Raw genomic sequence first — 27533 nt, 5'->3', positions numbered from 1 at the left:
TTCAACAGCATGGTAATACTGGTATTATTGGATAAATAAAATTTTTGCCTGAAAAAAAATCTTAATTCCTTTTCAAGAGTCAGCAAAGCATCATCTTCTTTCCCCAATCCTAGAGACACCTTGTGCAAACTTTCATTACTGTAATCACTACCTCCTATTTACACACCTAAGTGTCTGTTTCCACTGGCTTGTACCAATTTTGAGTGTCAGAGCGTTCTAAGAAAAAAAATTGTTAATAGTATGTAGTAGAATGCTTCCAAGTATCTGTAGTAATTTCTTCAAAATATCTGACATTTGCTTGCTTTTTGTTTAACGGGCACGCATGCTAAGTTGCTTCAGTTGTGTCCGACTCTGCGACCCCATGGACTATAGCCTGTTAAGCACCTCTGTCCATGAGATCCTCCAGGCAAGAATACTGGAGTGGGTTGCCATGCCCTCCTCCAGGGGATCTTTCCAACCCAGGGTTCAAACCCACATCTCTTACGTGTCATCATAACATTCAAATTGCTTTATCATTTGTCTCTACACCAGGGCCTGGCAAACTCTGGACACCTGTTTTTCTATAGCCCATGAGCTAAGAATGATCTTTATATCTTCAAATGGTACATTTTGAATGGTCATATAAGTACCTACGTAATAGCCTTGATTTTGCCACTGTGCCCACGAAGACAAACATACTTACTACCTGATCCTTTAAGAAAAGGTTTGTTGACCCCTACTCTACACTATGGAAAAAGTTAAGAATAAAAATTGTAAGATATGATCACCAAGGCAGTGTTCCTTTTTTTCAATATTACATATTCAAAAGTCAGAGCAGAAGGAGATTTCACTTCTAATTAGGATATAAAAGATCTCAAAAGACCACCATTCCTATGATAATAAAGAGAAAAGACCTCATTTGCTTAAAAACATACCATTTTTCTTTAATGCCACAAAAGAGAGGTAAACACAAAGGGGTATAAAGGAGCTAAATTCCAATGAGAAATGAGCCCTTCCTGGGTAAACTAGAGACCAAGACACAGCCACTTCTACCCCTCAAGGGCAACTGCTAAGTCTGGTCACTGTGGCTGGAGGAGTGAGCCAGTCATATGAAAGTGACTTCACTGGGACAAGGAGAAAACAGCACAACATCTAAAAGCCACATTTGAACTGGCGTGGTGGATTGGAATCTTGAGGGACATTAGTCCCTCCAGTTCACCAATTCTTACTCATGGGACTTCTGCTGTGTTTAAGCAGCAGCATGAAAAGCTGGGGAAGGGGCTAGAAAATGACAGGCAAGCCCTAATCACTAGGCCCTGCTGAAGAGAGAGGCCTGATTCCATTCTCAAGACATTTGAAACCAGAACAGAACACTATAAAGCTGCAACCCAGCCACGATTCCTCTTGACTTCTGATCTGAATGAATAAATAAGACCCTGCCTCTACCTGCCAAAGAGAGGAAAGGATGAGCTCTTTGGGGGGCGGAGTGGTGGGGGGCAGGTAGGTAGCATCCACATCAGTCTGTCAACCTCAGTCTCTTTTTCATACACAATGGCCAGCATCCCATGAAAAACTCAAAGCTATGTGAAGAAGGTGGAAAATATATCTAATAATCAACAGTAAAAAATCAATACAAGAAGACCATCAGAAAACTAAGGCTGTTGAAAAACTTAGATGCTGGATTTAAGATTCTAAAATAACTACAATAAATATTATGGTATTGATTAAAAACACAGACAAAATGAGTGATAAGATGAAAAATTTAAGCAAAAGAATGAAAATTCTAAAGAAAATGAACATTCTAGAATCTAAAAACACATTTTCTCAATTATTGACTAGGCTCAATGACAGATTAGACACAACAGAAGAAAGAATTTAATGAACCTAAAAACAGGTCACAAAAAACTTAATTGAAGTATAATACAAGGAGAACATTTTTTTTTCTTTAAATAAAACATCAGAGGCCTTTAGTGCAGTATCAGTCTAACATATGTGTAAATTACAGAAAGAAAATGAGGAGAGAATAGTGTGTATCTTACTCTGTTCAGGCTGCTATAACAAAATACCACAGCTTATACACAACAGAAGTTTATTTCTCAGGGTTCTGAAAGTTGAAAAGTCCAAGATCAAGGCACCAGCATCGTCTCTTTCAAGTGGAGGTCCTCTTCCTGGTTCACAGCCAGAAGCCTCTTACTGCATCTTCACATGGTGAAAGGGATAAGAGATCTCTGTGAGGTCTTCTTTAAAGGCACTAATTCCATTTAGGAGGGTTCTACCATCATTGATTGCTTAAGCACCTCCAAAGATCTCACCTCCTAATAACCATCATCTTCTGGGCTAAGGATTTCACCATATGAAACACAGGGGACACATTTAGACTACAGCTGCTGCTGCTGCTAAGTCGCTTCAGTCGTGTCCGACTCTGTGCCACCCCATAGACGGCAGCCCACCAGGCTCCCCCATCCCTGAGATTCTCCAGGCAAGAACACTGGAGTGGGCTGCGATTTCCTTCTCCAATGCATGAAAGTGAAAAGTGAAAGTGAAGTCGCTCAGTCGTGTCGGACTCTTAGCGACCCCATGGACTGCAGCCCACCAGGCTCCTCCATCCATGGGATTTTCCAGGCAAGAGTACTGGAGTGGGGTGCCATTGAAATAGTTCAGACTTTCCCAAAATTGTTGTCTCTGAATGTAAAATGTCTCTCTTACAGAGAGTATGTAGATGGATCTTGTTTTTATATTCAGTCTTATAATTTATGTCCTTTGATTGGAAAGTTTAATCCATTCACATTTAAAATAAAACTAATATTGTTGGATTTACATATGCTATTTTGCTATTTGTTTTGGGTGGCTCAGCTGGTAAAGAATCCACCTGCAGTGAGGAAGACCTGGGTTCAATCCCTGGGTTGGGAAGATCCCCTGGAGAAAGGAACAGCTAGCCACTCCAGTACTCTGGCCTGGAGAATTCCACGGACTGTATAGTCCACGCGGTCACAAAGAGTTGGACACGACTGAGTGATTTTCACTCTCACTTTCTGTATATCACATGTCTTTTTTTGTCCCTCTGTTCCTCCTTTACCTCCTTCTTTTGTATTGATATTTTCTAGAGTACTACTTTGATTACTTCGTGGGTTTTTTTTTTTTTTTTTAACTATACAGTTGACCCCTGAACAATACAGATTTGAACTGTGCAGGTCTACTTATCTGTGGATTTTTTTTTTCAATAAATATGTATTCAATACTATAGTACTATGATCCCTGGTTTATTGAATCTGTGGATACAGAACTGCAGACACAGAGGGTCAACTATAAAGTTATACTCAGATTTCCAACTATGCAGAGGATTGGCATCCCTAACCCCTGCATTGTTCAAGGGTCAGCTGTATTTTTTTGAGTTTCTTGGTGGTGGTTCTAGAGATCACACTATATGCACCTTAATTTATCACAATTTACTCAGATTAATTCTAATCCAATTCTAAAACAAATATAGAAACTCCAATATAATTTCATTCCTTTCTGCCTCCTTTGTGTTATTATTGTCATATGTATTATGCCTGCTGCTGCTGCTAAGTCGCTTCAGTCGTGTCCGACTCTGTGCAACCCCATAGATGGCAGCCTACCAGGCTCCCCCATCCCTGGGATTCTCCAGGCAAAAACACAGGAGTGGGTTGCCATTTCCTTCTCCAATGCATGAAAGTGAAAAGTGAAAATGAAGTCGCTCAGTCGTGTCCGACTCTTAGCGACCCCATGGACTGCAGCCTACCAGGCTCCTCCATCCATGGGATTTTCCAGGCAAAAGTACTGGAGTGGGGTGCCATTGCCTTCTCCATATTATGCCTATATACTATAAACTCAGTACAATGTTATATTATTACTTTATACAATCTTATATCTTTTAAAAAGTTATGAGGAAAAAGGAAACAAAATATATTAACCTACATATTTAATATTTCTGGTATTAATATTTCTTCAAGTTGCTCTCTGATGTCATTTCCTTGCTTCTTTACAGCCCCATCCTTTGTGTTAATATTATAATCTGTATTACTTCTTAATACGCTATAAGTCTGATCTGTTGATTTGTGACAAAGGTACAAAGGCAATTCAATGAAGAAAGCCTTTTTAACAAATAGTGCTATAATCTGAAGATAGTATACCTCGATGTCTACAAATAGGATTACTGTAATAATCAATGGGTGGCATACATGAAAAGGTTTTACAAATTGACTGGTAGTCACTGAATACAGTATTTTTATCAACTATCTATACCAGATTTCCTTCTTTGAAAACTGGGACGTAATATGATAATCACTACCTTCCTCTTAAAAAACAATTTCCACCTATGTTGAATGGTATGACAATTAGCTAGCTTACTGCTCATATCAGAGGTTTACTTTATAAAGAGATATTTAAATGAAACAACCATAAATACTAATCAGTAGTGTTATTACACAGCACTGATGGAGAGTAATACTCTGAAGCCACAGCAATATACATAACTTACAAATAAGTTTCTTTAAATATCCCTAAGCAGGGTATGACGAAGATGGGACACAGATGGAAGGGGAAAAAAAAAAAACAACTTAAGACAACTTTTACCTATTTTCTTTTTCTCCCAATATAACATGATTTAAATCAAAAAGGTGTATGTGTATGTGTGTGTGCATGCATGTGATTTTTTCCCCTAATGTAAACTGCGTGGGAATTCTAGCTCAAATACTGAAATTTAGGATAGAAATTTCCATCTCATTCATATTTGTTTCCAGAGTTCTTTGATATAAATAGCAAAACATTTTCAGACTTACTCAAAACACCCATGTGGGAAACCCTCACATTTGAAAATTAGCTCAGAGTTGTAAAGGGGGTATTGTCTTCAGAGTTGAGGGAAATCACTGTCAAAAATGAAATGGAAGTTCCCATCTCACAGCTCTGTCTATCTTCCATGGAAGTGGGGGGCGGGGGGGAATTACCAATGAATTTTCTCAGTAATAACAGAATTAAATCATTTCTCTGCCTCTGATACTCAAAGCACTCTTGGGAAGTCTCACAAAGATTCTTGTTCAGGATCTCTTCTAGTCAATGGCAATTTTTAACTCATGTTTAAGGTAATGCCATCATCTTTGTCTATTTGAGATCTGTGTTTTTGTTCCCTTTATGGGGTACTAATAAACTCCTAAAGATGTTTACTTTGCCTTTGAGTCAATAGACTGTGCTTTCTCAATATGACACCAACAACAGGTTTCAAAGTTCTATTTTAAAAATCATACATGATTGTAAAGATGCTGAGGATAATGAAGCATCACTAAAATACTATAGTCTCATTTAACCTCTAACAAGCTCATAGTTTGAAATCTTAATTTAGAAACCACAGAACAAAGACTCCTTATATGCATATTTTTTAAAAGCTCAGTTCTTTGGAAAGATATTGTAGAGATGTTACATCAGACAGATCTAAAATAATAATTTAGATAATAAAACTCTTTATAGTTCATATCTGATAGAAATTCACATATGTAAAACATAATCTATGTATTAACAATAAGATCTTCAGGTTTTTGAGTTCATTACATTTTAAGGGAAAAATCCCACCTAAGAAAGAGACAAATCAGAATCATAGTTGTTGATCAACAGTAACAGAATTTGATGTTTGTAACAGGTTTTTCTTTCTTATAACTGTTTAGAGAGGAGCTCAGCACACTGAAAACAGTGATTCTGAAGTTTAACAAAGTTAACTTGAGAATGTATCTGAGGCAAACACACAGAGAACATTATTTGGCTACTGCCATTTCTCCAAGCTATTTAAATTCTTTTGATAAATCTTAGCATATATATATATATATATATATATGGGTTTTTTTGGTTAAGAACCCTACAATAGAGACAAAGTAATCTCTGGAGATTTGCACAAAGGGCAAAAAAGTTGAAGACAACATTAATTTTAACTTCAATCTTAATGCATCATGGGTTAAAATTATTAATTTCACCCCACAGAAGGCAATAAGTTCTTCAGTCCTCTTCAATGTGGCCAAATTGATACATGCTTTAGTTACATTGATAAAAGACATTAACTCCCTGATCTGCCTCATTATGATATATTGAAAGGACACACAATAATGCAACTCTGAAACACAATGCAAGATTAAATTGGTGCCCATGGGGCCTTACTCATCCACAGGCTCAATCCTCAAAGTTTCAAGAATAACAGACCACCCGCTAAGGGACCATGCCAATGCCTTCCTCATAAAAAATCAAGGCAGCTACAGTCTCAGGGGGGTTTACTCAACAATTAAGTGCCTGTGTGGCTATTTGCCCCAGTGGGAAGTCATTCTGCTAAAATAAATTGCAAGTTTGTTTTTTGTTTTTTCCTTGAGGGTAAGAGGGAAAAAAAAATGCTAGGCTAGTTGAAAGAAGCTGCCAGAATGGGTGGTTTCACCAGCAGATTTCCAGCAGAGGTCGAATGAGGACACGCATCCTGATATGCAGGCAGAGAAACGCCAGAAGCCACTTCATGAGTTACCAGACTTCAGGCCTCATATAAAATAATGATCACTTAATGAATTTGTAATAAAGAGTATATACTTTTGGAGAGAAGAAACATTTTTTACAGGGAAATGATAATGGAGTATCCTTCAAAAAATATGTAGCACTTCAGAATTAAATCTTATAACCAAGAACATCTTTAAAAATGTTCTAAAGGAGGAACTGTTAGTTCTACTAACCCTTTACTCCACCATTACTATAAGTCCTTCTTCCAAGGCACTTAGGCAAAAGACAGGTGTGTTGAGCGGTGAAGATATGGATGAAAAACAATTTAACTAAAAGGTAAGGAGCCTATTCATAGCATCAGCAGAGGGACTCTCCAGATCCGTGACTGTTCTCTCCTCAGAGGTAGACAGTTTCAGATACCGTGTAAAGTGTGGGAAAATCTTGCCAACAGATGAATTTTGTAGACACTCTAGTTCTATAGAAAAGATATTATTCAGCAACTTTCTTTTGCAGAAATTGAGTCATCTCCCTCACTCATCCAACAAATACCTATCTAACACCAGATATCAGGTACTAGGTTAGGCACAGGGGAAGTATTAATAGCAATGAACAGAACAATGTTCCTGTTTCCATCAAGGAAGTGGGAGGAAGAAGAAAGTAAATAATACATAATACACTGGGTAGCAATAAATGTGGTAATAAAAGAGGGCCACTTCGTAGGTTGCAACAGTATCGAGGGTAAGACATTAGTAGCTTGTACCAGCGTGATATGGTATAGCGAAAGAGGTGAGAGATGGTCAGATTTTAGATAAACTTCTAAGGGAGAAGTGACGGAATTTGTTAACAAATTAATTTGGAGGTCTGAGAACTGCGTGGATTAAAACTAATCAGAGATTATATAGCAAGGTTAATATATGAAAGTCAGTTGCTTTCCTATATACCAGCAATGAACAAGTGGAATTTCAAATGAAAAACACAATGCCATTTACGTTAGTACCCAAAAAGTTAAATACTTTAGGTGTAAACTAAGAAAAATATACACAGGATCTGTTTAAGGAAAACTATAAAACCCTGATGAAAGAAATCACAGGAGATCTAAATAAATGGAGAAATAGTCCATATCCTTGGATAGGAAGATTCAATATTATTAAGATGCCAATTCTTCCATTGTGATCTATAAATTAAGCACAATCTTAATCAAAACTCTCAACTATGCACCATTCTGAAAAAGGCAAATCTACAGAGAGAGTTAAAAGTTCAGTGGCATCCAGCAGTTCAGAGTGGGGGCAAAGGGATGACTATATGCAGCACACAGGATTTTTAGGGCAATAAAACTATTGTATATAACGGTGGATATGTGACATTATGATTTGTTAAAACCAGTAGACCTGTACAATAAAAAGAGTGAACCTTATTGTAAAACTATGGACCTTCAGATCAGATCAGATCAGATCAGTCGCTCAGTCGTGTCCGACTCTTTGCGACCCCATGAATCCCAGCACGCCAGGCCTCCCTGTCCATCACCAACTCCCGGAGTTCACTCAGACTCATGTCCATGGAGTCAGTGATGCCATCCAGCCATCTCATCCTCTGTCGTCCCCTTCTCCGCCTGCCCCCAATCCCTCCCAGCATCAGAGTCTTTTCCAATGAGTCAACTCTTCGCATGAGGTGGCCAAAGTACTGGAGTTTCAGCTTTAGCATCATTCCTTCCAAAGAAATCCCAGGGCTGATCTCCTTCAGGATGGACTGGTTGGATCTCCTTGCAGTCCAAGGGACTCTCAAGAGTCTTCTCCAACACCACAGTTCAAAAGCATCAATTCTTCAGCGCTCAGCCTTCTTCACAGTCCAACTCTCACATCCATACATGACCACAGGAAAAACCATAGCCTTTACCAATATTGGTTCATTAATTATAACAAATGTACCATACTAAAGCAAGACAATAATAACTAATAAACACTGTGCTGGACTGAAACTTCAGTGGGAAACCTCTGTACTATCCATTCAAGTTTTCTGTAAATTTAAAATTGTTCTAAAAGATAAAGTACAGACAGATACAAAGCGATAACTATCTGCAAGGTTTCTGGCCTGAGCTTCAGAATGCATAGTGTTGCCATTCATGAAAGAAGGCAAATAAAGAGTTTTTTGTTTGTTTTTTTTTTTAACATGCATCTATTCTGCTTCAGCAATATGTGAACCGTGAACTTCCTGGTGTTCAAGCTGGTTTTAGAAAAGGCAGAGGAACCAGAGATCAAATTGCCAACATCCGCTGGATCTTTGAAAAAGCAAGAGAGTTCCAGAAAAACATCTATTTCTGTTTTATTGACTATGCCAAAGCCTTTGACTGTGTGGAGCACAATAAACTGTGGAAAATTCTGAAAGAGATGGGAATACCAGACCACCTGACCTGCCTCTTGAGAAATCTGTATGCAGGTCAGGAAACAACAGTTAGAACTGGACATAGAACAACAGACTGGCTCCAAATAGGAAAAGGAGTACGTCAAGGCTGTATATTGTCATCTTGCTTATTTAACTTCTATGCAGAGTACATCATGAGAAATGCTGGGTTGGAAGAAGCACAGGCTGGAATCAAGATTGCCGGGAGAAATATCAATAACCTCAGATATGCAGATGACACCACCCTTCTGGCAGAAAGTGAAGAGGAACTACAAAGCCTCTTGATGAAGGTGAAAGTGGAGAGTGAAAAAGTTGGGTTAAAGCTCAACATTCAGAAAACAAAGATCATGGCATCTGGTCCCATCACTTCATGGGAAATAGATGGGGAAACAGTGGAAACAGTGTCAGACTTTATTTTTCTGGGCTCCAAAATCACTGCAGACGGTGACTGCAGCCATGAAATTAGCTTACTCCTTGGAAGGAAAGTTATGACCAACCTAGACAGCATATTAAAAAGCAGAGACATTACTTTGCCAGCAAAGGTCCGTCTAGTCAAGGCTATGGTTTTTCCAGTGGTCATGTATGGATGTGAGAGTTGGACTGTGAAGAAGGCTGAGCACTGAAGAATTGATGCTTTTGAACTGTGGTGTTGGAGAAGACTCCTGAGAGTCCCTTGGACTGCAAGGAGATCCAACCAGTCCATTCTGAAGATCAGCCCTGGGATTTCTTTGGAAGGAATGATGCTAAAGCTGAAACTTCAATACTTTGGCCACCTCACGGGAAGAGTTGACTCATTGGAAAAGACTCTGATGCTGGGGGGAATTGGGGGCAGGCGGAGAAGGGGACGACAGAGGATGAGATGGCTGGATGGCATCACTGACTCGATGGACGTGAGTTTGAGTGAACTCCAGGAGTTGGTGATGGACAGGGAGGCCTGGCGTGCTGCGATTTATGGGGTCGCAAAGAGTGGGACAGGACTGAGCGACTGAACTGAACTGATTCTTTTTCAAATTCTTTTTCCATTTAGGTTGTTACATAATATCAAGCAGAGTTTCCCATGCTTACAGGAGGTCCTTGTTGGTTATCCAATTGCTATATTCCAAGTATAGCGGTATGTACATGTCAATCCCAAACTCCCTGACCATCCCGCCTCACAACGCTTCCCCTCTGGTAACCACAGGCTAATTCTCTAAAGTTTTTGCACAGCAAAGGAAATCATAAACAAACCAAAAAGGTAACCCAGCACACAACAGATGCCTAATAAATGAACAAGCAACCTAAAATATGAGGCAGCAATACGCAATTTACTTTTTATTCTTCCCCCTCAAAAAGATGCTTCTTTGACTCTAGATGGTCTATAATTCCATTAAAATTCATTTATATTCATATTTAATGCTTCAAGAGAACATATAATTATGGATATTCATAAAATTTTTTACTGAAAGTTATACTATTTTAGTATAAGAAGAATAAATAAAATTTTAATTTTTCCTACACATCTTTGTTTTAAAATATGGGTTTTTTCCTCTTTCCTCAAAAAAACACTGGGTACAATGAATTTAAAAATAAACAACTGGTCCATTTTTATTATTTGGGTTACTGCTGTGAGAACACATAAACAGCTAATAAAATATTTTTAAAATAATTATGTCTTTTAAAAAAAGAAAAATTACTCTTTACAGGCCTTAAAAACTATATTTAAAAGCTACATTAACTCCGACAAAGTAAAAAGAACTGCAGTTAGGAAGAATGTATTCTTTTGAAACACTGAAAACCTTGACAACAACATTGCAGGAAACAGGTTGATATGGTTTAATAAGCTGAGCATCAGATTAAAATGCACAGGATTTCTAGTCTAACTTTGGCTCTGACACTCATTTCTATGTGTAATGAATTTTTTCACTTCTCTTAAAGCATAAACTATATAAAGATCTCGCCAAAAGAGTTCTGATCAAATCAAATGACAAAAGTTATTAGACTTTTAGCCTTATGGCTGCTGAACTAGCAGATGACCAATCTGGTATATGAAATGTTAAAGGCTTTTTTTTTTCTAAATTTCCAGAGTGATGTTCAGACAGGAAGATGCTAAGAAAGAGAACATTTGGAAAAACTGCCTTTCAGATAAGCTGGTAGAAGGTACCCATTTTAGAGAGGTTATCAATCACCAAACATCAAAAGAAACGCCACTAATTTGCAGAAGTGGAGGGATAAAACGGTCATCAGAGAGGTTCCATCCTCACATAAGCTATCCACTATCCTTCCCTGGCACTGAGACAAGAGAGTCATTTATAATTTAGTCAGGTTTAAAAGGATGAATGATGCATTGGTATTACTAAGCAAGGAACTATACAGCCCTTTGTAACAAAAGAGAACTGTCCCTGGATCTCATAATTGTAAAAAACACTCTGCTCGGCTATTTAAAAAAAATTCTCTGCTTGGCTTATTTAAAAAAACATATATATAAAAACAGATAAGGTTAAAATACGGCAAATGGGGTTTGAATTTTCAGCACATCTCTCATGTTTTACTGAAGAAACTAAATTGATATGGAAATTGGAAGATGACGTAAGTACTACCAGGAAAAATAAAACTGACAGCTAAAAAAACACAAAAATATTTTTTTCCCCTCACAATTTGCTATGGGTCCTTGTCTAAGTTTCTTAAGGAAGGTATTTTCCCATATACAACTACCCATAATACTAGTACTATTACAGAAGACTATAAAACTACCTTAATTTTGTTGTAATAGACTTCATTCATTTAGGGACATTCAACAAATATCAATGTCAGGATGGCAAGAATACTGGAGTGGGTTGCCATGCCCCCCTCCAGGGGATCTTCCTGACCCAGGGAGCGAACCCAGGTCTTCCGCATTGCAGGCGGATTCTTTACCACCTGAGCCACCAGGAAAGCCCAATATTGTATAGAACATGGAACTCTACTTAATGTTATGTGCCAGCCTGGATGAGAGTCATGACTGGGGGAGAATGGATACATGTATATGTACGGCTGAGTGCCTTTCCTGTTCATCTGAAACTACCACAGCATTGTTAATTGGCTATACTCCAATACAAAATAAAAAGCTTAAAGTTTGGGGGGAAAAAAGAGAAAGAAAGGCATGTTCTATCCCTGGGTTGGGAAGATACCCTAGAGTAGGAAATGGCAACCCACTCCAGTATTCTTGCCTGGAAAATTCCATGGACAGAGGAACCTGTGGTCCACGGGGCCACAAAGAATTGGACAGGACTGGGGACACACACACAAATTTTATGTATTAATTGCTTTAGAGAAAACAATGAGCACAGACTGTACTTTTGCTCAAAGCACTGCATTAACTCACTGCTATTCAAACACACATTTGGTCTGTGATGGAATCTGTCTGTATTCTTGCCAGAAACTACATACACAAAACCAACAGGGGCCAACTCTGGGAAAATGAGTAGGAAATGGAAACAAAAACTGTCTGGGCATTCTGAGAAACTGACAGATATAACATTATATGTTGCCTAGAACTGTTACCTTTTAAGGAGTCACCAAATAATTTGGTTGGCCAAAAAGTTCAATGGGGGCTTTCCATTAAATGTTATTGAAAAAACCTGAATTAACTTTTTGGCCAACCAAAACATATACACCATAAAATAAATAATGGAAAGAATAAGCTTTTCAAATATATATGCCACTCTCTCACTCAGTAGTCAAGCTGCAAGATAGTTACTACCATAGTTTTAAGGACTACGGTGAGATTATTATCACTGGGGAAATAGTTCTTAATTAAGTTTAATTAACTATGAACAGAGTGTGGTCCAGTATTACAAACAACAGATTTTAAAACTTGGGACTTCAGTAAAGGCAACAGCTAACAAGCCTTGGCTACACTGTACCCTTTATGGATAACATGTAATTGTACCCACGGCAACTGCCAACTCCTCCGGCTCCTGGGCTTTGTATACTACCCAAATTCCCTAGTAATAAAAATGCCATTTTAAGTTTGTGAAGATACAGAACATTTATAAGAAAAAAAACACCACAATCAAGCAGCTAAGCAACACAGTCTAGGATAATGATTTACAGCTGGTGTGCTCAGGTTGATTGTACAAGTGTGTGGTAATTTATTTCTAACAACAAAGCTTTAAAGTTGGCGGGCTATATTTTAATGTAAAATTAATATTCCCCATAATATATCGCCATTCTCACCTACTCACATTCTACTATGCTTTCCTGGGTGAGAGTCAAAGTGAGGAGTCAATACAAAGAGGCCCTGGGAACAATGTATAAACTAAAGCTCTAGTATATCTATACTGCAGGTCAAGGAAAGTGGGCTAGAATCATGGGTCAGGACAACAATAAAGGTTAAATAAAAGTTAAAATACAGGCTAAAACCACCAGTCACAGCTAGGCATTAAACATCAGTAGCTACTAAGATCACACAGAGAGGAAACCAGACATTACATGTCTCCTGATGAAAGAATGGACTGCCAGCTAGAGTCTTACTAATGGGATCCAATTGCATCTAACCAAGCTGCTGGTTTCAGCTGCCAATTTGCAGAAAATACAGAGGACAGGGAAACATGCTGAAATGCACCATGAGTGAGTAATCGACAAACCCATACTATGGGAGAGTATGTATGTCAAACAGCCTAGGTTCTTTAACAGAAAAATTGTGAGAAAAGAGGACAGAGGCAGAACCCACACATTAGGAGTTGGTAAACCACTAGTCTATGGATCAATCTGGATGCCCTCTGTTCTTCTAAATAAAGTTATAAGAACACAGCCACACCCATCTGTTTATATATTTGTCTAGGGCTGCCTTCCCCCTAATGTGACAGAACTAAGGAGTTGCAACAGAGACCAAACAGCCAGCAAATCTCAAAATATTTACTATCTGGAGCTTTATGGATAGCTTGTTGATCTCTACTGCAGATTAACAGAGTTTTACAGGATATAACCCAAACCATTTTTTAATGGGCAAAATTTATGAGATACAAATAAGGAACTGCTTTATTTGTAGAAATTGATTTTAAAATGTATATAAAAAAATAAAAGGGCATTACATGCCTCCTGATAAAAGAACAGACCACCAGCTATAGTGGTCTTATTAATATGACAATAATCAAAGCCCTGATTCCAGCTGCCAATTTGCAGAAAATACAGAGGACAGGGAAACATTAAAATGCCCCACGAGTACACCATACAGTAGTATACCAAAATAAAAGTTATTATCCTAAAAGTAAGAATAATGCGAAAGGCAAAGGTTATGCTTAGGACAGGGCACACTGAAGGAGTTCTGAGATGGCTGGAAAGGTTTTATTTCTTGACTAGGTGGTGGTTACAAGTGGTCAAAATGTTCTCTTTGTAACTCAGCCCATGCATTTATACTGTGCTGCTTTCTGTATCTGGTTTTATTCTCCAATAAAAGATTTTAAAGTCACCAGCAAAGTAAGAAGAATGATAGCTATGAGACTTTGTTATCTACTAGGAGATCCTGGTGCAACTCATTGAATCCTTTATTATCTTTGGAAACAGTAGAGCATAAATAAAAACATCTTTTTAATCTCAGCTTTTTACATATGAAATTTGGATAAAACAAGAACTCTATACCACTAAGGGTTCTAGAGCTAATGAAACAAGTGAAGGTTCTCTGAAATTCTGTAACATTCTCTACCAATGCAAAATATTCTTATCACCACATGGAATAAGCTACTGCATCATTCCCCTGCATAAAGTCCTTCCACAACACCATCCACATTGCAGCAATTTTTAAGAGCTCCTTCTGGAAACCTAGGACTCAACAGACATGCTTCGGGGGTAGGGAATCATGTATATTGTACAGACTGTGCCTTGCACAAAGGTGCCAGGTACAAGGGTGTCTGAAATCTGGTTGATGGAGCTGGCCAAACCTGAATCCTGGTGAAGACTTTTTCTGTATGTCCAAGGGAGTCCCTTTTTTCTAATTCGCTCCAAAGCAAATCAGTCATGAGCTAGCTGTAGGCCTGTTCAAACATCCTCCCAGATCTACCTTCTGTCAAATTTAACATCATAAACTGTCTGAAAAGCTTCTGCATCATTAAGCTAAAACATGAACAAGCACATCTTACATCTGTATTTCCCTGATTAATTCCTCTTCTGTGAACTGCTGTTCATATTCTTTGCCCATATTTTTCATCTGGATTGCTTTTTCCCTCGAGTCACACAAGTTATTTACATATTCTGATTGAATCTTTGTCAGCTATACATCAGTAAATCTCTTCTCCTAGTCTATGGAAACTTCTATATTGTCAGTGGGACTATGCACTGATAACCTTCTGGAGAGCAGATTACTAATAAGCAGTAAAGAAGAAGATGTAAATGCTGTATGTCCCAGCCATTTCACCTCCAGATTTCTACCTTAGAGAGACTCTTATACATGAGAACTAGGATATACTTCCATGGATATTCATTACAGTATAATTTGTAACAGCAAAAAGTATAAACAGTGATGTCCTTGAAGATGTATGTAACACTTCCTCCCTCGTTTCCCACCCATCCCTCTTTTCCCATGAGTTCTAGACATTCATTTGTTCATTAACGGCCTTAGCCCATGCCATTAAGCACCTACTCTGAACCAGATTCCATAATAGGTAGGCAGTCACTACTTCCACTTGTCTTGCTAACACATGGTCTCTTGCACTTTCAGGAGGCTTTTCACATCCTTCTGGGTCCTGATACAACCTTAAGTAAAGTGTTGATCAGTACTCCACTACTCCTGTTTTTCAATTTGTTGTTGCCGTTTAGTTGCTAAGTTGTGTCTGATTCTTTTGTGACCTCATGGACTGCAGGCCACCAGGCTCCTCTGTTGATGGGATTTCCCAGGCAAAAATACTGGAGAGGGTTGCTATTTCCTTCTCCAGGGGATCTTCCTGACCCAGGGATCAAACCCATGTCTCTTGCATTGCAGGTGGATTCTTTAACACTGAGCCAAAAGGGAAGACCTGTTATTCAATTACCTAACAATAAATTAAGTGGAGGTGGTCCTAAATTACTGTTAATTAAACTTCTGAACAAAGGACAACTTTTTTTCCTAGATCTCATCTAACAATTACCAAAAAATGAAATAAAATTTATTTTCCAAGCCAACAATTAGAGCTAGAACATTACTTTCAAGAGAAGGTCTTAAATACCATATGGTCACATGCATATGCGGAATTGCACACCCACACCCAAGTTCATAGACACAGAAAACAGATCGGAGGTTGCCAGAGGCAGTGGGTAAAACAGGTGAAAAGAGTTAAAAAGTATAAACGTTCAGTTGTAAAATAAATAAGTCATGGGTATGCAGTGTACAGCATGGTGACTATAGTTAATAATACCATACTGCATTATTTGAAACTGGCTAAGAAAGTAGATCTTAAGGGTTCATATCACAAGAAAAAAAAAAACTCTAATTATATACAGTGACAAATCTTAACTAGATTTATTGTGGTAATTATTTTGCAATATATGCAAATATCAAATCATTATGTTGTACACCTGAGGCTAATACTATGTTGCATATCAATTATGCCTCAAAAAAGAAATAGGCTGTCTTGATCAGCACAGTATCTCTAACACAGACCACCTCCTGACATAACAGTCAATAAATATTTGCTAGGTAAAGACTAAAAAGTCCAAGCAATATTATCTGACAATAATAATTTTTAAAGTGAACCCAGTGATTTATTTTTATAGATGGTTTATTATCAAATAAAGAGCTGTTTATTCTCTTAAATTTAAAAAAAATGCATTTTTTTAAAGGTGAGTTAGCTTCATAAATTCCTACCCAAATACTTTTAGGACTTAATGAAATTCCTCCCTATACAAGGCGGCCAGAGATTCAAAGTCAATAATTTTCTTTGTGTTACTAATGAAGGAAAATTCCTACATTAACCACAAATGTCTGAAACTGCACCATTACTGTTCTATATGTAACATTTTATATAGAAAGTACACATGGGAGTAAAAATAGATTAAAGTTTACCTATTACCTAAAAATATCACTCCTGTTAAAAACTGAGGAATGAAATCAAACACACAAATCTTTATTTCTTAAAAGGTTATTTGCATTCTTTGAGTTGAGAACATTTTATGCCATAGAAGGCATAATAAATCCAATGTGTATTGGGTCCCATTTGTGCCATTTTCTATATTATCATTCCACTGCCTAATATAATCATGAATATTTATATAAAAATAAGACACACAGACTAAGCTCTCTGCTTCATTTGCAGAAGAGTGCAAAAATGGATTACTAATTTAACCTTCCAACTAATTCTACTTAAAGAAGAAAACAAGCTTAAAAAGCTAGAAAAGCAATAATCACAATTAGGGAAAAACTAGAAATTAATCAGGCAAATTTATAGTTCTAGATTTATGAAATGATTTTGATTCAAACAGACTATATTCATTTTCTTTTTTAGGATTAAATATATGTTAATTCTAAATGATAGTTCCTTGTCCAAATAAATAATATAACAATAATACTAGCTAGGATGACATTGTTACAGCAATTTAAAGACACAAAGGGAGAATCTGAAGGAGTGAATTATTATGTCTCTTAGATAGAAGCATTATTGGAAATAAAGCTAGTTAAATTGTTGTGTACTGATTCTCAAAACACACAGAAAAATCTCACAGTAAGAAGCCTCTCAAAGAATAGTATAAATAGCCTGAAATATCAAAAGATAATTCTCATAACAAATCACACATATCAAAAATATTTAATAGAAATCTAAAAATTAGCTTAATATAATTTTATGGAATACACACAATGAAAAAAATAACCAATTATGGTAGCTTTGATTTGGAAGGGATCTCATATATTATCTACTGATAACTTGTAACCTTCAATAAAAGACAAAGTGAAACTCAAGAATTGTGTGTCTCCAATCATCAAACAAAAATCTGCACCAAGACCAGAATCCAGGTCTTCTGGCTTTAGTCCACCGTCTTTCTCCTAAATCAATATGTATTAATTCTCTATGCATTCATAGAGAATTAGGAAAAAAGCAGATATTCATCAAAGTGCTTCATGTTGGAATTTAAGGTGCTCTGCCTTCTTCCCTTTCGAATTATGGTTCTGGACTCTTGAGAATCCCCTGGACTGCAAAGAGATCAAACCAATCAATCCTAAAGAAAACCAACCCTGAATATTCACTGGAAGGACTGATGCTAAAGCTGAAGCTCCAGTACTTTGGCCACATGATGCGAAGAGCTGACTTACTAGAAAAGACCCTGACGCCGAGAAAAACTGAAGGCAAAGGAGAAGAGGGCAGCAGAGGATGAGATGGTTAGATAGCATCACTGACTCAATGGACATGAATCTGAGCAAACTCTGGGAGATACTGGAGGACAGAGGAGCCTGGCATGCTGCAGTTCATAGGGTCACAAAGAGTCGGACATGACTCAGTGACTGAACAACAGCTCCAAGCCCTCTTCCCTACTTATATACCCACTCAAATACACCTATGTCTTTATCTGTCCTTTCTACCTGCCCCATAGCCTCAGAGGTTCAGGTGCTCCTCTTCCAGCTCAGGATTAATCTCTTTAACTTGTCTCCTGAATCCTCCCCTCCCCATCTCGCAAGAAACTTGGCTCCATTACTCGTTACTTTCACTCCTCAATGTTCAGCCCTTCTCTAGGACAGTTCACAGCACAGCTGGCTTACCTCAGAACAAACAAGTCAGAGAGAGAGTGCCCAAGAGAAGCCACTGTTTTTTTTCCCCAAAGTATCATTGATTTACAATGTTTCAGGTATACAGCGTGTGTGTGTGTGTGTGTGTGTGTGTGTGTGTGTGTTAGGCTTTCCCAGTGGCTCAGTGGTAAAGAATCCACCTGCAATGCAGGAGACACAGGAGAAACTGCATTCAGTTCCTGGGTCGGGAAGATCCCCTGGACAAGGGCATGGCAACTCACTCCAGTATTCTTGCCTGGAGAATCCCACAGACAGATGAGCCTGGAGGGCTAAAGTCTTTGGGTTGCAAAGAGTCAGACATGACTGAAGAGACTGGACATACATGTATATATGTGTGTATATATACACACACACACACATAGATAGATATGCTCTTGTCAGTTGAACGCTTACAAATATTTTCTCTTATTCCACAGACTGTCTTTTCATTTTGTTTATGGTTTCCTTTGCTATGTAAAAGTTAAGTTTAATTAGGTCCCATTTACTTATTTTTGCCTTTGTTTCCATTACCCTATGAGACAGATCCAAAAACTAGTGCTGTGATTTATTATGGCCTGCCTATGTTTCTTCTGGGAGTTTTATAATACACATAGGTCTTTAATTCATCTTAAATTTATTTTTGTATATCGTGTTAGAGAATGTTCTAATTTCTTTCTTTTGTTAATAGATATAGCTGTCCAGTTTTCCCAACACTACTTAATAAAGAGATTATCTTTCCTCCATTGTATATTCTTGCCTTCTTTTTGGCAGATTAATTGACCATAAGTGTGTGTATCTAAAATTTAATTATTTGAAAATTTAAACAAATTATATTCAAATTATATGGTACTGTTTGTTTCTAGGCTCTCTACTCTGTTCCATTGATCTATATGTCTGCTTTTGTGCCACTACCATACTGTTTTGATTTCTATAGCTTTGTAGTATATTCTGAAGTCATGGAACATGATTCCTCCAGCTCCATTCTTCTTTTTTAAGATTTACTCCATTTCACAAGATTTACTCAAGAATCGCTCCATTTTTCTTTCTCAAGATTTACCATTGCATCAAAAAGAATAGAACACCAAGGGATAAACCTACCTACCTAAGGAGGCAAAAGACCTGTACTCTGAAAACTATAAGACACTGATGAAAGAAATCGAAAATGACACAGACAGAAAGAAAAATATACCATGTCCTTGGATAGGAAAAATCAATACTATTAAAATGACCATATGATACAAGGCAATTTATAGATTTAGTGCAATCTCTATCAGATTATCAAGAGTATTTTTTACATTGGAAAAGATCCTGATGCTGGCCAAGAGTGAAAGCAAAAGAAGGGGGTGGCAGAAGCTGAGATGGTTAGATAGCATCACCAACTCAATAGAAATGAGTCTGAATAAACTCTGGGGGATAGTGAAGGACAGGGGGCCTGGCAAGCTGTAGTCCACGGGGTCACAAAAAATTGGATATGACTCAGCAACTGAACAACAACAACTTTTCACAGAACTAGAACAAAAAATTTTCAAATTTGTATGGAAACACAAAAGACTCCAAATAGCCTTACATCTTCTATAATCTGTTCTTAGAAGTAACATCTCATCATTTTTGCCAAGTTTTATTTATTAACATTAAGTCACTGGGAATTCCCTGGTGCTCCAAGGGTTAGGACTCTATGCTTTCACTGCCGAGGACCTGGGTTTGATCACTGGTTGGGGAACTAAGATCCCACAAGCTGCTCAGTGCACAACACCCACTCCCCAACAAAAAAGCAAGTCACTGATTCCAGCCCAAACTCCAGGGAAGGGAATTACACAAGTGTGACCATCAGAAGGCTGGATTACAAAAAGCCATCTTAGAAGCTGCCTGCCACAGCTTCTAAGGAAGAAAAACAGAAAAGGAGACTTTTTAACAGGATACCAGGTCTTCTTAAGAAGCAAGCAATTGGGAAAACCTGGTACTGACATAAGAGTACTGACATAAATATACTGACTAATAGAGTATAAAGAGAGGCCAGAAACAAATCAAAGCATAGCTGCACAAAGATGGTAGTGAGATAATAAGGAAAGGAGGGAATATTCAGCAATTGGATGCAGAGAAAAATGGTCATCCAACTGAAAACAGGGTCCCTAGCCTTCCTCTCATAACATTAAAAAAAGCAACTTCAAAACTCTTAGTGAAAATACAGGTGAACTTCTTTTAAATCTTTACTTAGGAAATAGCTCTTATATTTGATATACAGATATTGATTATTAAAATTAATAAATATGATTATATTTAAATTAAAAACTGTTATTCATCAAAAGATACCTGAAAGACAGATTTTTAAAGCTGGGAAATACAACCAAAAGGATTACTATCAAGAATATATAAAGAACTTCTAGGAGTCAATGAGGAAACTACAAATAATCCAATAGGTAAAGGATGTGAAAATGCATTTTTCAAGAGAGGAAATAATAAATACATAAATAAATGTTCAATATCAGAGACCTGCAAATTAAGACCACAATTGGACAAGCCATTCAACTGACAGAAATTTAAAAGTCAGAGAATACCAAATGTCAGAGACCATATAGCTTCCAAAGACCTTATTTACTGTGCAGGGGAAAGTAAACTGAGGCAACCACTTTGGAAAATAGTTTGAAACTATCCCCTAAAGTCAAACATGAGCAACACTCCATCATCAGGAGAGATGTGAAAACTAAGGTATAATCACACGATGGAATGCTGTACAGCAGCCCACCCTCCCGGCCAAAAGACACCATAATATAACCTTAACAATATAAAGCAAGCCTCAAAAGATGACATGCCTTTTTATAAAGTTAAAAATATCTAAAATGAAACCACTCCCAACGAGCATGAAAAATACAGTAACATTTTACAGTAAATAAACACTTGTTCAACACTCATATTTAACTTAGTTCTCAAATAACCAAGAATAAAGCCATGATTCCTATACCCCAAATTCCTTTTAAAATATACTGTTGCTGTTGTTTAGTCACTAAGTCATGTCCGACTCTTTATGACCCCATGGACTGTAGCCTACCAGGATTCTCTCTGTCCATGGGATTTTCTAGGCAAGAATAATGGAGTGGGTTGCCATTTCCTTCTCCAGAGGATTTTCCTGACCCAGGGATGGAACCCGTGTCTCCTGTGTTGCAGGCAGATACTTTACCCTTGATCTACCAGGGAAGCCTTTAAAATATATTACTACCTCTAATTTAAGGATTTCTAGTGCTTTATGCCGGAGAAGGCAATGGCAACCTACTCCAGTACTCTTGCCTGGAAAATCCCACGGACGGAGGAGCCTGGTAGGCTGTAGTCCATGGGGTGATGAAGAGTCGGACACGACTGAGCGACTTCACTTTCGCTTTTCACTTTCATGTATTGGAGAAGGAAATGGCAACCCACTCCAGTGTTCTTGCCTGGAGAATCCCAGGGACGGGGGAGCCTGGTGGGCTGCCGTCTATGAGGTCGTGCAGAGTTGGACATGACTGAAGTGACTTAGCAGCAGCAGCAGCAGCAGCGCTTTATGCAGGAAAGGAGCTAACCTGCTAAACAAAAATCAAAATCAGCTGCCCACCTGTTATGGCTGAGGGAAGCACTGATGGGTGTAGGTACCACAGTCTGTAACCCTTCTCCTTCTATCTCAGTACCAAGAAGGCAGATGAGCTGGAGATCTGGTAGTCCCACACAGTTTACTTCATGCCAGCTTTTACCTGAAAGTGTATCATCGAATGGACAACAATATTTATCAAAAATAAAAGATAAAAGGTCTAAACATCTACCTAATACTCAGCTGAGCAAACATCACTTATAATGCTATGTCCCTTTATCTTTCTAGTATTTTCTGTTACTCGTAATTCCCAGTGTTAATGAATAAAGAAATCACAACACTGACAAATTAACAGCAAATGCATAAACACTATATCCCGACCCAACTCCTCACTCCCCCACCGTAGCCCCAATAATAAACAAATTACTTACTCTCCATCAGGTCCAGGTAAACCAAGAACGCTATATAAACTTGGGTGGCATCTCCTATATCTAATTCCATCATTTCTAAATACTGAAAATCAAAATGTAATTGTCAAAGAGAGAAGGAAGAATCTCTTAGCATTTGCTTTCAATTAACAACTAGTCAATAGATAATGTATAAGACTCTCGTAAAGGTATAGTGGGAGTTACTTGGCAATCAAGCCCTGATCCCTATCTCTTAAAAAAACTTACGGATTGCTAGGGTAAACACATACACACTTGCAATTGCAGATAAATAATAGTGCATTACAGTAAGTGACTAAAAACCAAGTGAATGGAAAACGAAAACCAAAACATGACACAACAGGTCAAAGCAGCTGCGCTCAGGTGGCTTGGTTGGTGAACGTTTCCTGGCAGAAGTGGGATGCAAGCTGGGCCCTTAAGGACATGTATGAGTTGAATAAACAGAGAAAGAGTGACAGTGTGAGTAATCACATGAAAGTGGAAATAAGCAACATGGGCTCAAGGGCCTAGAAAGAAACCTACCTGCCAGGAGTAGAGACATCTTAACAGGACTTTTGTCAGGGCAGGTTAGTGGGAGCCTCTGATTCCCCGGTCTCATTTGCCGGTGGAGAAGCTGTGCTGGAAGCGCAGTCCTGGCCTCTCTCCCCACCCCTGCTCGCTCAAGAGTAGGGAATTCATTAACTGTTGAGTTTCAAAGAAAGGATCAAGGAAGCTGCTGCAGCTTTCAGACTTGTTGGTCAGCACAGAGCGAACACTCTTCAGGGCCTGCCCCTGCAGGAGAAGCCTGAGGTATTCCAGCTCTGTCAATGACTAGGTAGGTGGGGAGCAGGGTCAATGCAGAGGTGAGGCATCTGCAGACCCACCTGGGTGTACTAAAGTCACACTTTGCACCAGCATCCACCAAAGTGTGTACAGATGCAGGAAAAGAGGAGTGCTACTAACTGTCCTCCTCAACCTCAAATGAGTTTGGAAATGACACCGAAAAGGCAACCGGGGACCAGGGCCGAGGTCTTGATGGCCAGGGTAAAAGTGTGAATTTTACCCTTCGGCAAATTCTCTAAATATGAGAATTACATAACCAAAGTGGTCTTTAAGGATGATAAATCTGATCCTATGTTATTGGATTGACCTAAGTTGACTATGCCAAAGCCTTTGACTGTGTGGATCAGAACAAACGGTGGAAAATTCTGAAAGAGATGGGAATACCAGACCACCTGACCTGCCTCCTGAGAAACCTATGTGCAGGTCAGGAAGCAACAGTTAGAACTGGACATGGAACAACAGACTGGTTCCCAATAGGAAAAGGAGTACGTCAAGGCTGTATATTGTCACCCTGCTTATTTAACTTCTATGCAGAGTACATCATGAGAAATGCTGGGCTGGAAGCACAAGCTGGAATCAAGATTGCCAGGAGAAATATCAATAACCTCAGATATGCAGATGACACTGGCAGAAAGTGAAGAGGAACTAAAAAGTCTCTTGATGAAAGTGAAAGAGGAGAGTGAAATAGTTGGCTTAAAGCTCAACATTCAGAAAACGAAGATCATGGCATCTGGTCCCATCACTTCATGGGAAATAGATGGGGAAACAGTGGAAACAGTGTCAGACTTTATTTGGGGGGGCTCCAAAATCACTGCCAATGGTGACTGCAGCCATGAAATTAAAAGATGCTTACTCCTTGGAAGGAAAGTTATGACCAACCTAGATAGCATATTCAAAAGCAGAGACATTACTTTGCCAACAATGTCCGTCTAGTCAAGGCTATGGTTCTTCCAGTGATCATGTATGGATGTGAGAGATGGACTGTGAAGAAAGCTGAGCGCCAAAGAATTGATGCTTTTGAACTGTGGTGTTGGAGAAGACTCTTGAGAGTCCCTTGGACTGCAAGGAGATCCAACCAGTCCATTCTAAAGGAGATCAGTCCTGGGTGTTGCTGAAGCTGAAGCTGAAACTCCTAATACTTTGGCCACCTCATGTGAAGAGCTGATTCACTGGAAAAGACCCTGATGCTGGGAGGGATTGGGGGCAGGAGGAGAAGGGGATGACAGGGGATGAGATGGCTGGATGGCATCTCCAACTCGATGCACATGAGTTTGGGTAAACTCTGGGAGTTGGTGATGGACAGGGAGGCCTGGTGTGCTGCCATTCATGGGGTCGCAAAGAGTCAGACACGACTGAGCAACTGAACTGAAGTAATTTTCAAACTGAATGATGCAAATGCAGAACTGAAAATCAAACAATTAATGTCTTTTCTTTTTTTTAAGATCAATTAGATCCTTCAAGAAGAAAAACCAAAAGAAAAGATTTGATGGTTCAAGCCTATAGAGCGTTTGACTTTAAAGAAAAATAAAAAACCCTGCAAGTATGAAAATTAAATAGTAACATCAAATCTAGAAGTAGCTTTTAAAACTTATTACTGGTGTTTTACTTTAAATATTTAGGTAGTGGCTACTGTACGTTAAGTGCTTTACTAATATTAACTGACTTAATCCTCTAACAACCCGATAAGGTTAGTACTATTCTTATCTCCATTTTACAGAAAACTGAGGAACAATGAGATAAAACATTTTTTCCCGCCACCCCCCCCCCCAAATAAAAAGAAAAATCACAAAGCTGATGACAGAACCAGGATGCAAACTCAGGCAGTCTGAATTCATGCTCCTGACCACCATGCTCCTTCTCCATATTTTGGTTCTTTGATGGCACTGAATAATATCTCCATGTTATCGTTTGTTTTTCCTAACCCTGAGAGGGTGTAAGGGGATCAGAGCAGAAGGATAAAATCAAGCAAGAGAAGATGAAAAGATCTTCAAATTTTTCCTTTTCTGGGATGTTTGTAGATGATTATCTATGAAATACTGCTCTCCAGCAGAAGAATGCGATTCTATTCAAACAACTAGACCAAAGTACTTACTCCCTGAGATTCCTGCAAAACTCATATCCATTCACTGTCCATTCATTGCTTGGGCCGTAGCTGGTAAAAGGCAGCAATTTGCCAACAGAGGCAAACGAGGACTGTGCCTAAAACCTTGACCATAGTAGACTACTACAGCTTACTCAAGGCCCACAAACTGTTCCGCTTGTTTACTATGAGGATTAAATGAGACCATCTCCAAGAACGGCCCTAAACAGCAAAACTCGGATTAATGGTGCGGCTGCAATCCGGCTCCAGAGGCTATATAGTTAACGATGTTCCCTCCAGTTAAGAACGGTTCGAGGGAGGCGAGGCGGGAGGGGGCGGTGTCAGAACAATAGTTTAACTCATTGAAACAAACAAAAACAATGTTGCCTGCAGCGGGCCATGAGCAAAAAGAATCCCCTTTCCGTGAGGTTCGAGGGAAGCTCTGAGATTCCATTGGGTGGGAAGTCAAGAGCCCAAGGAGGAGCACGGCCCGAGGGTCCCGCCTTGGGTACAGGCCTGGACAAGGCGCCCCGCTCCTCTCGCGCCTGCTGACCTTAGGGTGCGTGCCCATCCAGGCGTCCTCGGGGGCCCACGGGTGGGCGCTGCCGCCGCCGCGATCGTCGCCCGGGAGCACATCGCCGCAGCCCGCGGTCGGCTGGGACTCGCCGCGCTCCTCCATGCCCGGCCGTGCGGCGCGCCCGTGGTGCACCGCGCCGTGCTCTCCACGCCCGGCCAGAAGCTGAGACTCTCGCGTCTGGGTTCCGCCTCCGCGTCGTGTGTTGCGCCGGCGCGGGAGAGCTCAGGTGCTGGGAGAATCAGCCCCACCTTCAGACCAGCATAACTTTAACCTGAGCGAACGCCCTCCCGTTTCTGTCCGAGCTTATTCAGATCTGGGTGGATGCTAGCGTGGAGAAGGATCAGAAGCTCTTAATTCTCCTTACATCAGCGCCGTTTACAACTCTATTGAGAAAATGGGGGCTCCTTAAGGCCTCTTTGCCCTGACGTGTCAGCTCAAAGTGTGGAAGTGGATGAGATCTCCAAAGAAAGCGGAAAGGAGAGAGACCGGAATTTCGAGAACCACATTTTTAGGGTGAACGAACCGTTTAGGAGTAGAGGAATAAGAGTGAACACGAGTTGTTGAATGTAAACACAAGTGGTTAGAAACGTAGGATGCAAACCAGCATAAGCATGTGACGTGGAAGTCAAGGCTGAGCAGTTTCAGACAGGACGTGTAGGACATTTTAAGCACTTATGGATTTACTGTGAGTGAAATAGGGGTACGCTAGAAGTTCCCGTTATGTTTTCTGCGTCCCTCTGCCTGAAGTGCTGAGACTAGATCTTAGGGGTCAAGGGTGGAAGCAGGGACTGCTTAGGAGGTATTGCCTTAATTAACCAAGGCAAGAGATGACTCTCAAGAGTCAAAGTGCCAGACAGGGATAGAACTTCTGCTTCCAAATATGACAGACTGAGGCTATACCCCAGAATAAAACATCTATAAAAATTGGACATAATACAAAAATAGAAAATAGATATTAGGACAAATACCTAAAAGGACATAATACAAAAATAGGTATTCCAGAATCCTCTGGAACGCAAACAGAAGCACCCTGATCCTAGTCAGGAGGGCAAGCTTGCTTGGAGGGCAATGAAGCACCACAAGGAAGGTTTCCCTTTTCTTGGACTTAGCTTGAGCTGAATGCAGAAGAGCCAACTCACTGGAAAAGACCCGGATGCTGGGAAGGATTGAAGGCAAAAGGAGAAGAGGGTGGCAGAGGATGAGTTGGTTAGATAGCATCACCAACACAATGGACATGAGTTTGAGCAAACTCTGGGAGATAGTGGAGGACAGGGAAGCCCGGTGTGCTGCAGTCCGTTGGGTTGCAAAGGGTCCGACAGGACTTAGCGACTGAAGAACAACAATAAAGTACAGTCTGGGAGGCAGGTTCTTCAGCAGCAGGGGCATATGCGGGAAAACTCTGTTTTTCTTATCTGGAGAAGCAAAAAAGTGAAGCCAGGAAACTTTGAAAGCTGAAGACATCAAGAAATCCCCAAAGGGTAGGAGCCAGAGAGAGAGGATCCCCTAACTCT

The 27533-nt window shown here is 39.4% G+C and overlaps 1 protein-coding gene across 2 annotated transcripts in view; it reads right to left on the bottom strand.

Moving 5' to 3' along the window:
• Positions 1-26484, bottom strand: part of TSEN15 (tRNA splicing endonuclease subunit 15) — a 29943-nt gene extending 3459 nt beyond the window's left edge. Inside the window, exons 1-4 of one of the 2 annotated variants that reach the window (XR_009730054.1) lie at positions 25999-26484; positions 22529-22610; positions 22125-22260; positions 2019-2178 (exon numbers count right to left, since the gene is read on the bottom strand). Coding sequence is in view for 1 of the 2 variants with exons in the window: in XM_061383463.1 (XP_061239447.1) it covers positions 22125-22260; positions 22529-22610; positions 25999-26124 (344 nt within the window). In the remaining variant the exon portion in view is untranslated. The remainder of the gene's footprint in view (positions 1-2018; positions 2179-22124; positions 22261-22528; positions 22611-25998) is intronic. The other variant, XM_061383463.1, reaches the window with a different exon arrangement.
• Positions 26485-27533: the final 1049 nt, after the last annotated feature.

Source organism: Bos javanicus, chromosome 16, assembly GCF_032452875.1.
Source record: "Bos javanicus breed banteng chromosome 16, ARS-OSU_banteng_1.0, whole genome shotgun sequence".
Classification (NCBI taxonomy): domain Eukaryota; kingdom Metazoa; phylum Chordata; class Mammalia; order Artiodactyla; family Bovidae; genus Bos; species Bos javanicus.
The sequence above is the reverse complement of the archived record's forward strand: the minus strand, read 5'-3'. Positions and strand labels throughout refer to the sequence as shown.